The following is a 19150-nucleotide window of genomic DNA, read 5'->3' on the forward strand; positions in this document are numbered from 1 at the left end:
ACATTTTTTGCCCATAAACCCCCCTTCTGGAAATCTTGTCTTTCTTATTTTTGCCTTCTTTAACAGTCCCACATCATTGTTGATGTAAAGCAATGTTAGGTTTTAAAATTTTCAAAAATCCATTTTAGCAGTTTGAGTAATTTGTTAAACAGGATTGGTGTGTTAAAGTGGGTCTTAAGATGTCTGGGATGCCTGATGCAATAATGACAAGGTGTCTCTTCGTAATGAAGGCCTTTGCTCACAAAGGAGACACAAGGAAGAGGACAGCGGGACAAGAAAGGGTGTGGGGAGCCACTGCTAAGATCTACTGAAACTTGTGTCTAATATTACACCTTTAGGCTGCAAACAGAGGCTGCATTAAAACCCTTTGTGTGTGTTAAGAAGCAAAAAAGACAAAATAACAGCTGGTCATGCTAAAAGCCCTTCCCCCTCTTATCCTGTTGCATTTTCTTTCCTCTCTCCTTTCTTTTAAGATTTTAAGCAGTGCATTAGGCTCTCCTCTGTGATTGTGTGCACATGGGCATATGTGTTTGTGCATACATGCACCAGGATTCTTTGATGGCAGCAAAAACTTCTCTCGCATTGTGAGGAAGGGAGATAATTCCCCTCCTCCTTCATCCAGTTCGTTTTTCAACACTTCATCTTTGCATGGAAACAAATAAACAGGTCTAATTAGACAGAGTAGGCCTATTCATGGCTCTGACAGTGGGAGATGGATGCAATGACATTCACTCCATCTCTCCTCTTTGTCTTTGGTTAATGCTCAGTGACATTTTGATAGAAGATTTGGTGTTGGACTGAGGGGCCACATGCAGGGAAAGGGCTAACCTTCTAGGAGACCTTAAGGAATGGACACACAGCTATAGCTTCACGCTGTTCTCTGACTTTGTTGTTTGACTTTAGATGTCCTGGGTCGCCTCGTAGATGTGGCCTGGTTGTATTTCTACCACTCATGTCTTCTCACATTCCTTCAACCAATCAAGAGAAAAAAACACAAATGAAATTTGCTGACCACATCATAGATCAAGGACATACCTGATCCCAGGATTTATAAAGGCTGTAAATATTCACCACAGCTTTAATTGCACTTGTTGCCTTTGCAATAAAATGTCAGAGAGTAAGTGATAAAGAATTTGAATCCAGCATATCACTGTGTAAACAGAGACGGCAGTGTGGCGACAGTGCAATTACGGGTTTGACATATAACAGGCTGCAACTTGGGCAAATGCGCGATAGCCTGACAAGACAAGGAAAAATACAAGGAGACTGTGACATCAGCACCTGCTCAGTAGTTCAGGTCTGAAAGGTTTGCATATTGTAGCACTGTTATATCAGCATATTTTGCATTTATTGTGGATAAGTTGAAAATCTTAAAAGATACACTTTAGCATATCTGGTAGCCTTTATGAAACTTTGTTTTTGTGTAGATGATCATATTAACTTTTTAACTCCTGTACCTTCAAGACGTTACAGAATTATATTATAATAATTTGAGTCTAAAAGATGAAAAGTTGTAAAATGCTAAAATAAAAAAAGAAATGCCCTCCTACTGACTGCTTCTCTGCCTCTCAGGGGGCTACTGAAAAGCAGATGGAAGGATAAGGGAAAGAGCAAAGGGGCGGGTGGAGAAAAACAAAAGGGTAAGGAGTTTCTTAACCCCTTTTACCCATCAGAACTTGCAGTGTCCAAAGCAGGCATTCCTGGGCTATTATTTGCCTCTCAGTGGATCTGATCTGCCACTTTAATTACCTTAATGTTATGTGTGTCTGTCTCACTTTGTGTGTATATGTGTGTGTTTGTGTCACCCAGTGTCCATGTGTATATGTGTGAAAGCAAGGGGGACATGCTTAATTAAAAAACAGAGGTAGGAGCAGCTCAGACCATCTCCTTTGTTCTCCTGTTAAAAGAATGGAACTGTTTCTGCTTTGTGGAAAAAAAAAAAACTTCATTGTTAGTTTCTCTCTATGTATCTGTCTGTCTGTTTCTCTCCTGCAAATGAAAGTTGTCTGGTTGGTTAGCGGAGCGAAGGAAGCCAGTGGGGGAGAGAAACTGGAATGTTTCTTAGCTGGTAGTAATATGATCTACCTTAAAAGAAAGACAAGAGGCTACCGCTGCTGGGAAAGGTGTGAAGCATAGCCACCAAAGAGTAGTTAGAATGGAACTGACTAAAGGTACTTTATAGATTGGTGAATGGTGAGGGTCTTGCTATCCAGTAATTCAACTTTAACTTCAAATACGTTGGTGATGGAAATCTCTGACTTGTTTCCCATCAAGACAATGTAATTACCTGTCTGCAGGTTGTGTAAAGAAAGATCCAGCTCAAGAGACAGGACAGCATAAGATATTGGGTTTACCAGAACAGGATCAAATGAGATACTGTTTTGATGTGTCGGTGTAGAAGAAATCCAGTCCAGGTTTTCTTATCCATATATTGGGGTTTTTAAGCCTGCATAAACCTAAGTTGGTCTTCATTCATTTTAGTTTGGTGCCACTAGGAATCCCCTAAGGAGATTCTAAAGTTTAGCGTTGTTAGCGGTTAACCAGTCATGGTCTGCTAACAGTGCTTACAACGCATTCATGTCTTCTTATTTTTACTGGGTGCCTAAAATGCTGCCAAACAAAATGATAAAAATATTGTGGAGACTTCTACTGTGGAGATGGAGTATTGTCAGCCTGAAGACATCTTTAGTACGAGACTCCATCATAAACTCAAAAACTTCTTTGTTTTGTACTTTAGAAAGTCTTGTGGCATATCAAACCCCTTCCTAGCTGATAAACTGACAAATGTCAACATGTAGTCTGTCTGGGTGAATTTAGAAATCATGTCTTTGGACCTGTTTGATTATTGTGTATGTTTTATTTTATATTTACAAGCTGCATACGTTGAACAAAGAGAGAGAAAGTGAATATATCTAACTGCAAGCAATAATGACGTATTAACACTAAGCATTTGTAATTGCACGTTCTGCACGTCAGGGCTTCCTTAGTGGAAAAAGTTGTGGGGTCAATTACAATCAGAGGAAAGAAAAATAATGGACAGTTATGTTATTGTTGGCAGGCAGCACACATGTAAACAGCTCTTAACCTGTTAGCATTACGGGGATGATGTGTCAGTTCCAAGTGCTTAACACACTGGCTTAACTGTAAGACATAATTCCATTCTTAAAGAGATGCATAATTCATAAACCACAATGTTTTACGTCCGAGCCACAATTCAAAAGGACCGCTCCCCAATGAACTAAGGAGCAAAATGACACCTCTGGCATGTAGTAAATCCTGTTGTATGTGTCGCATTACCCATCAAACCCACTGCTTGGCTAAGGCTTTACCCACAATCACATGTTAAACAGGAACTTTGGAAGACAGACACTGGGGGAAGATATGAAAATATGCGACTGTGGGTTTGTTAAACATCAGGAAGAAGCACATGATTTTGTTTTAGTGTTTCAGGGTTGTAAAATGACTGATGTAAAACATCTTAATGAGACAAAATTTGAGTGACTTTTTAAAAGCCTTTTTTACTAAATAGTTTTCATTCCATACCACTAAACGTTTTGCCTGTATTTCTGTCACAGCAAAGTCTAAAATAAATGTATACATTAGTGTAGGAATTTCATATGTGTGTCATTACGACGCATGCTTTTGGCTTGATTCAGTTGCCCTGTTTCATCTCCTGGCATTAGAATGCAAGGCTAATTGCTGCTAATGCTTTTGCAATTACAATTACAGTTAACATAAAAACATGTGTGTTCACATGTAGAGGACCACAGTTGTTATTTTAAAGAGGATTACCTAAAGCAAAAAGCAACAAAAACAAGGGCTTTTTAAAATATTAACAAATATCCATATATTAATTGAGATCCATTGTTTATTCTTGGTATAATGGGCTTTGAGTTCTTATGATTGGTAGTTGATAATGTCATGCAACAGCCATACATAAATGATTGGCACTAACGTTTAGTTTTTCCTTTTTGCACTTTTTTTAATCTGACAAATATAAATATACAGAGTGAGACAGAAACACAATTTCTCCAGTATTTTCACTATCTCTCGAATAGATCAGATTAAACCTAAATGCAGCACATGCACATTCACGCACCCTTAAAAAACACTGGTGTTCATGTTTGATTTCATTCCTCACGCTTTTACTGTCCCTCCCACCAGTTTTGTTTTGCCCTGGATTGTTGTGGATTAATCCCCTAATTGCTTTGTAGCATTGTTGTGAGGAAAACGCAGGCAGAAAAGAGAGAGAATTAAGCAGCAGGTGGATTGGGTTAAAGGTTAACATGACTCTTTAAAGCTTTCTTTTAAGGCTAGCTCCTTTACATGCAAGCTTCCGAAAGTAGCATAGTACTGTATCAAGTGAAATGACACTGCCATGTGTAAGTAGTTCTCATTTGATGCATGTAGCTTAGCAATAAGGTATTTTAGTTGAAATGGAGTTGTAGTTCTTAAGCTTGTTGGAATAAATTATGCTTGATTACACCATGACATTATTTGAGTGAGTGCGTGAGTGAGTGAGGATGTTTTTTTGCATGTTTTTTGTGTTTATTGGTGACTTGGCATTTGTATCTTGTTGTGAAAATCCAAGTGAAAGATGTAGTGAGGGGTTGAAAGATGGGCTGCCACCCAAGTTTGATAACATCTCACTGGCATTCCAAACATCATTCCTCATGGAAGTTAGTCCTTTGTGCTGTGCTTTTTCTCTACACATATTTACTTCTTTTTGTCCGGAGTTACAGGACAAAACATGTCAATATTATGGATGAAGATGGTCTCTGGTTTCTCTTTTTGTTCTAAAGCCATTTGATATTAATCTCACTCATTATTGTGCTAAATTTTTACATGGTCAAAGCAGTGACTTACCTTTGCAAACTCTCCATTTAAAGCTAAACAGTAAGGTTGCACTGCCCATTTAGTAACTCCAAACTGGTGGGAACTTACCACTGTTAACTGAAGTTTCTTCCATCTTCTGTTTTCATAGAGGAAGAGTTTGTTTTTAGTTATTTTGTTTATTCTCTTTGAATAAGACTTTTAAACCCTTGCCTGTTGAAGTAATAGCATTTTAACATAGACAATATTTACCAGACAGAGCAGGCTTGTAAGTTTTCCTCTTAACAAATTATGTGTATACCTTTTAAATTTTTAACCTTTTTTTCAATGACAGAACAACAGGTGTACTATACAACTGTTCCACAACACAGCCTAGATACTAAATATCTTTTTTTGTTTCTCTTCCTTAATCAGGTCCCTGTTGGGCTCGATGAGATGAGATCCCTATGTAGTGGTTATGATGGCAACTTGTGACTCTCCCCCTATGGTGTCATCACGGCAGCAGGACTATGGTGGCCAGAGGTTGGATGCTGCTGCTGAGGACAACTCGGTTGTCTCCATGGAGACCACTGTCGCACACAGCAACAACAACCAGTCATCACCTGTTGCCAGTGGAGAGTCAGAGAATGGCCTCGGAGGGCCAGTTGTGAGTCCACGTAAATCCACTACTACCCCCACCACTGTCAGTGCAACTATCGACCCTGTAACTGAGCAGAGTCGGAGAGAAAGCTTTACTTCCGGTAACAAAGGGAGTGTTACTGGAACTTTACCAGGAGTAGGAGGAGGAGCAGCTCTGGGTTCGGACTGTTCTGCCCCTGCCACATCCCCTGTGGCACCGGCAAAGAAGATCCCGTGCAACGAATGTTGTAATTCTTTCTCCAGTTTACAAAAATATATGGAGCACCACTGCCCTAATGCCCGCCTGCCTATTGCTGGAGATCATGAAGAGGATGAGGAGATAGAAGGGATGATGGAGGAGGAGAGTGAGGATGACATAGAACGTGAGGTTGGTGCCGCAGATGTAGGGGATATGAACAGTGAAATGGAGATGGAGGAGGATAGTGATGTGGAGAACCTGTGTGGCGAGATCATCTACCAGCCTGATGGCTCTGCCTTTATCCTGGAGGACTCCAAAGAGCAGCGTGACAACCAGGTGGGGCTCTCTGGGGCTCTTCAATTCAGGGGCCTGTTGTCACCCCAGACCTTCCCAAGTGTCCAGGGCACCAGTGGCCAGAGCGGCCTCGGTCCAGGAAGGGAACGGTTGGAGCAGCCCGCTGCACCCATGTCCTTCTACCCCCAGATCATCAACACCTTCCACATCGCCTCATCTCTTGGGAGCAAATCACTAGCGGTTGACCACCCCTCCTTCCCAAATACCTCAGCTGGAGGGCTGGCGGGCGCTGGTCCTGTGTTGCACAGTTTCCGTGTCTATGACCTCCGCCACAAGAATGACAAAGACTATCTAACGGCGGATGGTGCAGCCAAAAACTCCTGTGTGTCCAAAGATGTCCCCAACAATGTGGATTTGTCCAAGTTTGAGGGCTGTGTGGCTGAAGGGCGGCGGAAACCTGTGCTGATGTGTTTCCTGTGCAAGCTGTCTTTTGGCTACAGCCGTTCCTTCGTGACACATGCTGTCCATGACCACCGTATGACCCTGAATGAGCAGGAACAGAAGCTGCTGAGCAACAAGAATGTCTCTGCCATCATCCAGGGCATCGGCAAGGACAAAGAACCTCTTATAAGCTTTCTGGAACCAAAAAAACCCCCAAACGCTGTGCTACCCCACTTTCCCTCACCTGCCAACTTCCTGGGGCCAGACATGGGGCTCCGTGGCTTGTGGAATGCTTTCCACAGTAGTGGGGAGAATGCAGATTCTCTTCAGGCAGGCTTTGCCTTCCTGAAGGGCAGTGCCAGCAGCTCCTCTACTGACCAAACCCCCAGAACCCAAACCATGCCAAAGGCTGAGACCAACCCAAACCTCGGGGGAGGGGCTGGTGCCCACAGAACCCTCAGTGAGAGTTCTACTGCTGCCATTTGTGGCAGCCTAGAAAGTCGGAACTCTGATAGTGACTGCAAAGGCCACGTTAGGGACACATGCACTTTGCAACCCAATGGGCCGGACCTGAGCCAGTACCCGCCCATTAAACGGGATCCCGGTACAGTGGGAGAAGAAAGTCCAGAACAGGATGAGGATGCTTATTCACTTGGTGGAGGAGCAGAGATGGAGGCAGATGAGGAGGAGGAACAAGTCATGACTATGGCAATGGCAGGCCAGCGGGCCGATAGCACCAGTAGCAAAGATTTCCCTCTCTTAAACCAAAGTATTCCCCCCCTTTCCAACAGTGTGCTTAAGTTGAACAGTGACGGCAAAGGCCCTGCATCCACCTCCTCTTCTGCCCTGCCTGTATCTGAGAAGCTGGAGATGGAGAAGAGCTTTCTGTCCACTGCCCTAGCAGCTGGCAAAGAGCGTGAGAACAGCAATGACTCAACCACTGAAGGCCTGGCAGGACGGGATGGGTTATCACCATCCTCCAATCCCCTTGACATGATGATGTTGCGCAGAGATGATGAGAGTCCTGGTCCACTACATCAAAACACAGGAAATGCTAGTACACCTGGAACTCCAGGGACTCCAGGCACCCCTGGTCCAGGTGAAGGATCTCCAGGCAGCGGGGTGGAGTGCCCCAAATGTGACACAGTCTTGGGATCCTCTCGGTCTCTAGGAGGACACATGACAATGATGCATTCACGTAATTCCTGCAAGACGCTAAAGTGTCCAAAGTGTAACTGGCACTACAAGTACCAACAAACACTGGATGCTCACATGAAGGAAAAACATCCAGAGTCTGGTGGATCATGTGTGTACTGCCGCACAGGACAGCCTCATCCTCGTTTAGCTAGAGGCGAAAGCTATACCTGCGGATACAAGCCTTTCCGCTGTGAGGTCTGTCCATCCTTTATTTCATCCTTTGGATTTTGTTGCCATGTAATTGTAGGTTTTCAAATAAATTAATGTGCTTTTGTGTTTACTTTTTTCTACCTTTTTTTTGAGAGTTTCACAATATCCTTTCTATCTGCTTAGATGGCATTAGCATAGGACATGAGTTACATAGTCTTTACAAGATTAATAAGGCAATTTTATTTTTAAGATGTTTCGTCAGGCACTTGTCAATTATGCAACATCAATACTAAGACAGTTTAGTCCTTGGAAATATTGCATCAAAAGACAGAAATAGACATTAAAGTGCTTGTAACATACTTGAGATAATTTAAAGAAAGTCTCAATTTAAATGCTCATTCATTCATCAAATACCTTTTGGTGTTTGTTATAGATGCTTTTAATGTTTATCATACATCAGTTTTTCTGCAACAATCCCTCTCTTTTAGGTATGCAATTATTCAACTACCACCAAAGGAAACCTTAGCATCCACATGCAGTCAGACAAGCATCTGAATAACGTGCAAACACTCCAGAATGGTGGGAGTGAGGCAACATATAATCACAACCATGCCAACCCTGTGTCCAGTGCCAGCCTTGGTGGAGGCTGCAGTGCACCCTCTCCATCCAAACCCAAGCAGAAGCCCACTTGGCGCTGTGAGGTATTGAAATAAACAGAACATCATTGTAGCATAGAGGTAGCGCACATGCCAATTAGCTTGTTGCACTGTCTGCACAATGAGCCAGTTATTTCTCTGTGCGTCACTGTGTCTATTATTTTCTTCTCAGCCAGATCATCTGACCCCCATAATAAATCAGTGTCTTATAGATCCAAGCAATATCTCTTAATTATTGTTACATCAAGTTAAAATGTAGCATCTTTACATCAGTACTATTAACACATGGATAAGCTGCATTTTTTGATTCATGTATTAATATTAGGTTGTTGCTCCTGATTTCTTAATTTCCATTCCAGACATCATATTTCTGTAAATGAGTTCTTGCATTCAACTGATTATGATTTTGCAGTGTATATTAATGCTGAGGTAACCAAAAAAGCTGAATCCAAAATCTTTGTTATTTTACCAGGTGTGTGACTACGAGACCAACGTGGCACGGAACTTACGAATCCACATGACCAGCGAGAAGCACATGCACAACATGATGCTGCTGCAGCAGAACATGAAGCAGATCCAACACAGTCTCCATCTGGGCCTGGCACCGGCTGAGGCAGAGCTTTACCAGTACTACTTGGCTCAGAACATGGGGCTCGCAGGGGTTAAATTGGAGAATCCAACTGGCAGCAGTGGACCAGATACCCAAATGATGATTAGCCCGTTTCAGCTAGATCCTGCAACTGCAGCTGCTCTTGGATCTGGCTTAGGTGATTCAAATTTTGCCTCATAAGACAGAGATAGGCATGCCTAGCAGATTTTAGAGACTTGTCAGTTAAAAAACAGAAAACACTGTTCTGAATTATTGTTGATCCTAAACTTCACTTTCCTGATGTCTTTTTTCATTTATTTTGCACTGTCTGTTTTACCCTATTTGTCTGATGCCATCTTGGAATGCCTTTTTTATCTATATGTTTTTCCTTTGTTGCTCTTCATCAATCTCTGTGCCCTCTCACCTTCTTTGTCACTTTCCATCGTTTTTGCTCTAGCCTCTTATGCTTATCCTTCTCTCGATTTCTTTCTCTCTTATCTTTGCTCTCATGTGGTGCCTCTGTCATTGTCTCCTTTCTTTGACCTCTCTTACTGATTAAAAACATGATTATGAGATGCCACATGAGAATTATTCTTAATCTTTCATTTGTAATTTTCTTAAATCAGCTTAATCCACCCCCTCTACATCCCAACCACCATCACCACCACCACAGTATACACACCATCCAACCTTTACTCATTTATGCAGAAATGGATTCACACACACACACGCACACACACACACACACACACACACACACACACACTTACAGACAGCAGGAAGCGGATTCCCGTAGGAGTAAGAGAGATTTAACACTGACCCTGCAGTGCTGCACACCCACTCCCTCCTCTAGTGTGGAGGTCAAAGCCCAGCTAGTAGATGTACTCTCAGTGAATTACACTGATAACTCACAGCTCCCCATAGTGAGTGCAGATGTACATAGGTATAAAGGGCGGGAGCAATTTAAATTTAAATGCATATCCTGTTTAATTTATACATGCATAAAAACATTTTTTACATTTTTAATACACCTTAGTATTTAAACCCATTGGAAGTTTATTTTACTTTGTCTAATTCTGTTTATTTATACATTCTGTCACCCATTAGTTGGAAACATTACCTTGTAAAACAAAGTAATTCAGAAGATGTATTTTCCTTAGAGTGTATTGTGTTGTGATGCTTTTGAAGTAAAAAAAAAAAAAACATGGTTAACTTGTTTAACATTCATAGAGTGACAATGAAGGGATCAAAATCGTGAGTTAATTACATTTGCATGAATTACAGATCTAGTTTTTGTCCTAGGGTTGGTGGGTTAAAGAAAAAGGAAGGCTTGTGTATTGCATTGATCAGCTTTTCAAATCTTTGCTTGATGGAAGAAAAGCCTGGAGCTCTAAAACCATTGTGCCACTATTGCTGAGAGCAGTAATTAAAGCTACCTGATGAGCAAGTTAGCAAGTTGAAAAGGATGATTGTAATTGATCCTGATTCAATCCTATTAAGGTTTTTTATAGACAAGACTTTGTAAGTAGCCTTAGTTCTCTGTGAGGCTTTATTTTAGCAAACCCCTTTGTGCAGGAGAGGCCTGCATGGGAGAAGCTTTTTTTCCTGCGCTTAATTTTATTTGATAAAATGTGTTTTTTCTTTTTTTCTACTTCAGTTATCAGCCCATATGTATGTTGGCCTTTTCGCTCTTACCTTAGCTATGTATTGCCAACGTAATTATTTTTCTCTATCTTTCATCTAACCTGTTACCTGTCAGTGCTGTGTAAAAAGAAAGTTTTACGATTTTCCAGTGTCTTTATTTCCAGCTCACTGCCTAACCTGTGTTTTCACTCATTTTCTCTATAGTGAATAATGACCTATCAGCAGAGTTGCGCCTTGCCAGCGGTCAGCTGATGGCAGATGATCTATCCCTGATGTCTTCAGGTGGAATGGGGGGCATGTCCTCAGCAGACCCTTCCCTCTCGTCCTTGTCACCACCCATCAACGACCCCTTGCTGCGCCTCTACCAGTGCGCCGTGTGCAACTGCTACTCCACAGACAGCCTAGAGGCTCTCAACGCCCACATCAACGCTGAGCGCTCCCTGCCTGAAGAGGAGTGGCGCTGTGTGGTGGGTGATGTCTACCAGTGCAAGCTCTGCAGCTACAACACACAGCTCAAGGCCAACTTTCAGCTGCACTGCAAGACAGACAAGCACATGCAGAAACATCAGCTGGTGGCTCATATCAAGGAGGGAGGCAAGGCCAACCAGTGGAGATTAAAATGTGTGGCCATCGGCAACCCCGTGCACCTCAAGTGCAACGCCTGTGACTACTACAGCAACAGTGTGGATAAGCTGAGACTACATGCCACCAACCAGAGGCATGAGTTCGCCATCCGCCTCTACAAGGTAAAACCCTTTAGCTTGCAATGTATCATGCAAAGATCACTGTTGTCCAAGCAGCAAAAAAAAAAACGTCTGAACTGTTAATGACCACATCAGAAATATTTTTAAAATAAAATAGATTTTGTAATTTTGCCAGTAAAGTCCAATTTGCCAGTAAAGTCCAGCAATACATAATAAATTAACACATTTTTGTTTTAACAGAATTTGTCCTGTCCTCTAAAATGCAGTGTCACACAGATAAAAAGTTCCCATGAGAATGGAACAACAAAGATGAAAAAGGTCACTGTGAGAGTACCGAAGCAGATCTCAGTTCGATATGGTTACATTTCCTGTTTGCTGGCACTGCTTTTCATCCTTATTATACACACAGTCATGTAATATCAGTGAGTTTAAGCTATCCTAGATGAATCGTTCACCTTCGTCTGTCTATGTAAATGGCACTGGAATTGTTCAAAATATAATTTTAATATTAAACATAGCCAGTGCCACTAAATTTTCTGTTGGGCAAAGAGACAGTCAGAGTAGACAAATGCTGTGAATGTTACTCTTGATATTCAATCCGTCTTTTGTGTGTACACAAAAGTAAACAATTTGAATGCAGTGTTTATATTTGTAAAAATAGATTACAAAATATGCATGTTAGTGATCTCATATGATGGAAGTGACCTTTTGCCTTTTTTTTTTATATACTATTTTCCAAGTATACATAACTTGACTGCCCAACAGACATATGTTTTGTCAAAAAGAAGAAAAGTTGAGCTCTAGATCATTTAGTGATTACATACTTTGGTGTTACTACACCAGTTGGCCATCATAGAAGGATGCAAACACAGCAGGACTTCAACCACTTTAAGCAATAGAGGGCTTTTATGAAGAAATTCCAACATGTCCGATATTTGGCATCATTTTCTTTTCCTATATGTTTAAGGTGATTTAGGTTGTGAGACATCTCCTGCAGCTTAATGGGATGTTGCTACATCTCCAAGGCCTCGATCTACAGGACAGGATCAAGTTCATTACATTAATGAGGATTCTTTACAGCTCTATGCAAGCTTTGGCACTGAGATGTTGTGTGTGGACGAGTTTTTGTATTGTGATACCATAAATGTGGGAAAAATAGCAGGAAGAGTGTTTAAACATTAATCAGTGATTTATATAAATAGTTGTGATATAATTTTATTTTATTTTGCACACTTTTAAATAAAATAAAGATTATCAAGTGATGAACCATATTCAAAGGAAAGTAAGGTACACAACATAATTTTAGAGATGCACCACATAAGAGTTTTTGTTTTTTGTGAAGCTATTTGGACTTTTCTTTTCAGAACTATGTTTACCAATATTCAAAATATCCTTTCGTGAGCAGTTACTAATTTTTTGTATTAGAAGCAGAGACTAGATCACACCATGTGTGTGAGACAGCAGTAGCTGTAAATTAGGGTTTTACTAATTTAAAACGAAAACAAAATGATTACGGGATGATGTGAACCGTAGTTAGCATCTTATATCAGCAATTAGCGTTTTTAACTATAAACACCAGTCTGTCTGTGTATTCCTTTGAGGATGCATAGTGCTTTGAAAAAGTCTTTGGCCCTTACAGAATTGGTCAGTTGTTGCTACTTTGTCACAGTCAAATGTTTCAAATAATCAAACAAATTTAAATATCAGACAATGATAAATCCTGAATATTTAAAATGCAGTTTTCAAATGATGGTTTTATTTATTATTTAAAATGCTGACCAAACCGCCTTGGCCCTATGTAAATAAGTAAGAACAATGAATTTTACTATGAGTCCTTAATCTCTTTTAAAAAGTCCTGAACGTCAGCAAACTTACCTCTAAATAACTCTAAAAAAAAACAAGTTTTTGGAGTAGACTAGTTAAAGTCAAAGTGGGGCAAAATTCCTCCACAGTGACATAAGGGATGCATTGCCAGTTATTGTAAACTCTTGTTGGCAGTTGTGGCTGCCAAGGGGGAGAATTACTTCACATAGGCCTAGGTTGGTTTGCCCTTAATATGTGAAATAATTGTATGAAAAGAAGCATTTTATATTTTCCCTGGTTATTTTTGTCTGAAATGAAAATCTGTTTGATATTCTGAAACATCTAAATATGACAATAAAAAGCAGCTGTAAGGAAAAGAAGGTTGCCAAAAATGAAATCATCATGTTCCACGGCACACATAGGTTGAAAGTTTAAAAGAATAAACCAGAAATATTTTGCTGTACATTTAACCTCTACCGAAATTTGCTGTTGTCTGTTTCCTGAAGATGGGTACATTTTTAAGCCTTGAGGCAGATGCTCGTTTTCGTCCTTAGAGAAAGTAATGAATGACAAAAAACTGCAAAAGTATGTAATGGACAATAAGCATAATTACCTGAGCCCATTCAAATATTGTTTTCTGTTTGGTGTTGCAGCATAATTGGACAGCTGCTATGCTGGTAGAAATACGTTTTCCTTTTGAGTAGCAGCTGGCACCTTTTGTGCTTCCTCTAACTCTGTTTTTTAACATTTTGCCAAAACTGAAACGTTTAGTCTTCTTCTCTCAGTAACAACACACAAAGAGTGTTGGGTTTAGAACAGTCTAGTAGCACTTGGGCATGGTACATTCACACATCAGAAAAAGATAGAATTTTTGAGTTACCAACTGATCAGTCCCCGGTCAGTGCTGATCAAGTGAAAATCAACTAATTCTGCTTCACTGATTTGATTTCGCCACTTAATCCATCAAACTTTAATCAACATTATTTTTTTCTCTTAGCAAAATGATATTCCTTAGTCTTTAAAGATTTACATTTATTTAGGAAATCTCTGACTGGCTCTTACAAACAGTTTCAAGTCTTAACTGAATTAGACTAATTGGCATTTTTAGGGCTATCTAAAACAGTCTTAGCTGACTTCAACAGGATGTTCATATTAACACAAGATTGTCAACAGTCTGGCAAAGGCTGAACTTGGCATGAGATGAACTGGAGATGTCTCTGCTTGAGGGAAATTGAGAAATTCTTAGCAAACGTGCAGCTTTCACATTAGACTACATTACCTGAGGCCGTAGCATATTGAATCAGCATGATTAGTTGACTCAAATCAGAATCTCCTTTTTGTCAAAGGAAGACTTGAGTGCTAGTCCATGTGTCTTTGTTTCCACAAATGTACAAGCATTTAAAAGAGTTGAATCACGCTTGGCTGCTTTTTCCGCTGATTTCATACAAGCCAATTTTAAGAGAAGTTACCAAGGTTACACTAAATATTGGCAGCAATTTAATCACACTAAAATGTGACAATATCTGTGTGATGTGTACAAACTGGAGAAGTCCTGGAAGTCTAATAAAAGCATTTATTTATTTTTTTGCTTTTAAAGCCAGTTTACAGAATCAGGAAGTACCTTTTTAGACACATACATACCCCAGCTTTGCCAAGGCAAGTGAGGGTCATCCCAATGTCCCCTGAGTGCACCTAAACACCCCTGTACCTCATCTACCCACCCACCCACTCCACAGGCCTCAACAAATGTGTTCCACAGATGACGCTTTTAATGCCTCTGGCAGAAATTCGACTATTTTACAATTGGACATGTGGTGGTAAAACAGAGAGAAAGAGAGCTAGAAAAAGTGTAGTCGGGGCTAAGTGAGCTGCAGAGAAAAAGCGCAGGGAAAAAAATTATTTCTTTATTTGACCAGAAAAAACACCTCTCTTTTTATGTATTGGCAGAGGTGAAAAGCACATGGGGATAGAGGTAGCTTGGCCGCACACATAAAAAGATCCGAGTGTTGACGACTTTACCATCTGGCTTTTTGGAAACAGAGAATATCTTTATGGCATGGGAAACCATTTGAAGATACAAACAAAAAGCATATTCAAGAGATTTTATGGCCGCTTTGTAGCAGCCATTGAGTACTTCTAAGGGGAATTGAGAGTTTGAACGTCATTTTTTTCCAGACTTTGAAACAGCTAAAGGGAAATGACATTAGCAGTTCATGGACATCAAGTCATCCGGTGTCCAGGGCACAGCAGGGGGCGAAGGAACTCACAGACCTGCTTATCAGACATGTAGATAGTCTGATTGGTCCTGGTTTATTCATTATAAAAAAAAAAACTGTGGCTTATGGTATTTTAGCATAGTGTTTTTGCATTTGGATATTAACTGTGAAACAATGTGCGTTGAATCTTACATTAGCAGTATTATAACAGCTGTCAACCATGCACACGTCTCCATCCCTCTAGAAAAGTTGACAAAGCGGGAGATGTTTCGACAAAGTGTATGTATTGCCAGCTGTAGCATTGCATGTCCATAACTGGCCTGGCTTGTATTTATTTTAGACTTGAATATTATGATGTATGGATTCGTTATGATTTTCAATAACAAACCCAAGCTTTAATGCACATGAAGGCGAGTAAATCTGTCAGTGCCATTCACAGGTCCTGCCTGGATAAGTAGGGGGTTTTGTTCGAGGTGAACATATGTGTTTGTGTGCATGTGTCCCAATAGGGCTTTGAGGTTAAGATCTGCGCTGTGCTTGCCCCTGGGTCATTAGGAGTAGAGAATGGTTATGGTCAATGTGGCACAGTCAAGGACCACACACACACACACAGACCTACAGACATACACACTGTGTTTTAGAGACCATGGCACCTGTTTCTCAGATGACTATCCAAATAAATCTTAAACGGTTTTAAAACACTGCTAGCCATTCCAAGTTTCCATCATAGTTCTGCCGGAAATGGATACACAGCATCGACAGCGCTTTTCCGTATTTTTATTTTTTTATTTTTAGTATTTTACCCTTTATTCACTTTCTCATAATCTTTTTTAAACACAGTGTGTCAGACTCTAAAAAAACTTTCATATTTTAATACCAACATTAGTTTAAGGATTGGGTGCTGGTCATTTCACCTTTGTCTACTTTATGACTTGGTAGTTTTATTAATTTTACCTGCTGCCGGACATTTCATACCAAACATTTATCTGTTTATACCCTCCAGGGGCATGGTTTGGACCCGCTTTGACAGCTAACCATTTAAATAAATTTTCTATAATCTAATTCTTGGGTCCATAAATACAATCTTCCTAGAAGAGGTCCCTTACAGTTATTTGGTTCAATAAGAGGGTATGATCCCCAATATTTCATATGAGTCAATTGTCCCAACTGGGGACAACCAGGTGTCATAAATAAATGGAAATGTAGCATAATACAAAGTCTCAAGAAAATAAAATACAGTTGACTTAAATTATAAATGAGATTAGAGCATTTTAATCACTATTTAGCTCCATTACGTGAAAATACTTTACTACCAATGCAAATAAACTAATATCCAGTGGGTTTAGTACACAGGTTTGACTTGGTTTGTTTACGGACACAAAATGGAAAAATGGCAATGTATGGGTAGGAGGTTGGGGTATGAATTGGCAAAGGTTTAAAGTGAACCAGAACCTAAAGAACATTTAGATACATTATTTCACCTCCTCTGTCTCACCGACTCTCTTTGTTGAGTTGCTTTCATTTCACCTCCCTCTTTCTGTCTGACCCCGCGAGAGCAGCAGCTAGGGCATCTCATTACCAAAGATCCTCTTGGCAACACCATACTTGGAATCAATGCTTGGAATCATGGTGTAGGGGCAATTAAACTAGCGGAATGAAAGGAAAGGAAAGGTGGCTATATTTCTATATTGCTTCAATCTCTGTCCCTCTCCTTTGAATTTAATTTTCTTCTATCTAGCTCAAATGAAGGTAGCTTGCTTGTGCATCTGCGATATTAGGTCCACCACTGTGCCTTGACTATTAGCAAGGGTCAAGCCTGCTCTCTCTCATTTAAAAATCAAATGGCCCAATATATATGCAGGCCAAATTATTGGACTCTCATTTGGACTTGTGTGATGGGGAAATGGACAGGAGATTGACTCCCATAGATTTGCATAAAATATCATTGTGCTGGTCCCTATAATAGAAAAATGTCTGGGTCTATTTCAGATGCATTGCCCCATTTTTGGCAGAAATTCACAGCCACACACAAAAACACATGAATGTATGTGCACATGCAGAGGTGTGGTACTACATAGATTCATAAAGACACTCACTAAAATGGGTATTGAGTCACTATTTTTCCACTTGAGTCCACATATGCCTGTACCAGACACAGACTGTTGATAGCAGCATCCTTGTCTTGCACTCCCAGTTGATATTCTCTTCCAAAAGGAATCTTGTCAGACACTTCACGCTAGATGCTACTTGACTGCATGACTGCATGGTATAGATTTCCATGTTCTGCAATGGAGATGTATAATGGGAAATTCAGAGCTGTAAACCTAGACAGGCAAATTTCCACACTTTTTATCTTTTTTTCCAAGCAGAAAGGCTGTCTGTTTTACTGTCACACTATTTCCTTCTATTCGAGGCAAACTGATGCCTGTTAGCAGATTAGTCAAATAGTATCCTGTTTCACCTGCACTGAGATTACAATGGAAATCTCTCAGAGGTCAGGGGGCGGGGCACTTGGGGTGGTGGCTAATTAAAGCATAAAAGCAGGTGTGTGTATATATGTGTGTGTGTGTGTGTGTGTGTGTGTGTGTGTGTGTGAATATGCTGTGCCGGTGGCTTTGTGTTTGAGACAGAGGTTTGAATGGACGGATGTCCCCACCCTTGCCTGTCTTCCTAATAATCCTCATAGATAGTAATAAGAGTTGCGCCCATTCTTCTACCAAACCCTTACCAGATGGCTGTGGTAGCAGGTGTGTGTGTCTATGTTTGTGTGTGTAGTGTCCAGCTTTGATCGGCTTTTGGCTGACACTCATAAATAATGCTTAATTACCCAAGCCACCTTCCCCCCCTCACCTTCTCTCTACTATTTGATTCTCCAGTTTAGGCTACAATGTAAATGTTTTTTTTGTTTTGTTTTTTCTTTTAAAAGGTCAGTTTTTGTCTCTATGAAACAGTGAAACACTGCTAGTTTTCTCAGATTAATAGCCAGATGTGATCCTTTTAATAACCATTCCCACCCCTCACTGTGGGTCATTTGGGCTGTGTCCATGTGCAGGAGACTGTGAAGCAGATCTGGGCTGACAGGTATGGGAATGATAGCAGAATGGGGTGGGGGTGGAGAGGGAGGATTGGGGGGAGTTTGAAGGCCATGGAAGTGAGGTGAGGTGGGGGGGAGAGTTGTGCCAGGGATGCAGAAGCTGGCAGGAGTTTCTTTGCTTTTCTGTCTTTCCCCCTGTTCTTAACCCTCTCATTCTCACTATATCCTGGACAAAATACACACTTCCTTCCATCGGATTCAGATAATACACCCCTTGCTCACACCCATTTATATACCTCCAACTCTTTCCTATACCTTCTTTTCACGTGGGGTTTGATTATCTTGTTTGCACTAAGATAACAAAAAACTATTTTTGAAAAAAGTAATAATGAAAGAAGATGCATTGAGCTAAAATTTGATCCCTTGTGGCATGTTCTCTCCACTTTTGAAGCATTGATTTGATCAGACCAACTTCAGACAGATTACATGACAGAGAAATCAGATGAATTCTTTAGTAGGAGTTCATTAGATTTACTTTTTTAGATCACCTGACATTAAAATGTGTGCTTAATTTGAATGAAAGTTGTTGTAAAATTGATTCAACAATTTCAAATGTTGCATTACCTCTCCAATATTATTTAGATGGCACCATCATGCTCTACCCTCCTTATGATTCTATCAGGATATTGATATGGACAAAGTTGGACTGAAATACTCCTCAACGCCCTTCCAAATCAATAATCAATCGATTGGAGGTAATTGTGCTACTCCC

At 40.5% G+C, this 19150-nt stretch overlaps 1 protein-coding gene across 1 annotated transcript in view; it reads left to right on the forward strand.

Moving 5' to 3' along the window:
- zfhx4 (zinc finger homeobox 4) overlaps positions 1 to 19150 on the forward strand; it is an 88733-nt gene that overhangs the window by 15372 nt on the left and 54211 nt on the right. Inside the window, exons 2-5 of the mRNA XM_047349523.1 lie at positions 5248 to 7777; positions 8221 to 8433; positions 8861 to 9155; positions 10826 to 11367. Of these exons, the coding sequence (XP_047205479.1) occupies positions 5291 to 7777; positions 8221 to 8433; positions 8861 to 9155; positions 10826 to 11367 (3537 nt within the window). The 5' untranslated portion in view covers positions 5248 to 5290. The remainder of the gene's footprint in view (positions 1 to 5247; positions 7778 to 8220; positions 8434 to 8860; positions 9156 to 10825; positions 11368 to 19150) is intronic.

The sequence above is a fragment of the Girardinichthys multiradiatus genome, chromosome 21 (assembly GCF_021462225.1).
Source record: "Girardinichthys multiradiatus isolate DD_20200921_A chromosome 21, DD_fGirMul_XY1, whole genome shotgun sequence".
NCBI classification, from domain to species: domain Eukaryota; kingdom Metazoa; phylum Chordata; class Actinopteri; order Cyprinodontiformes; family Goodeidae; genus Girardinichthys; species Girardinichthys multiradiatus.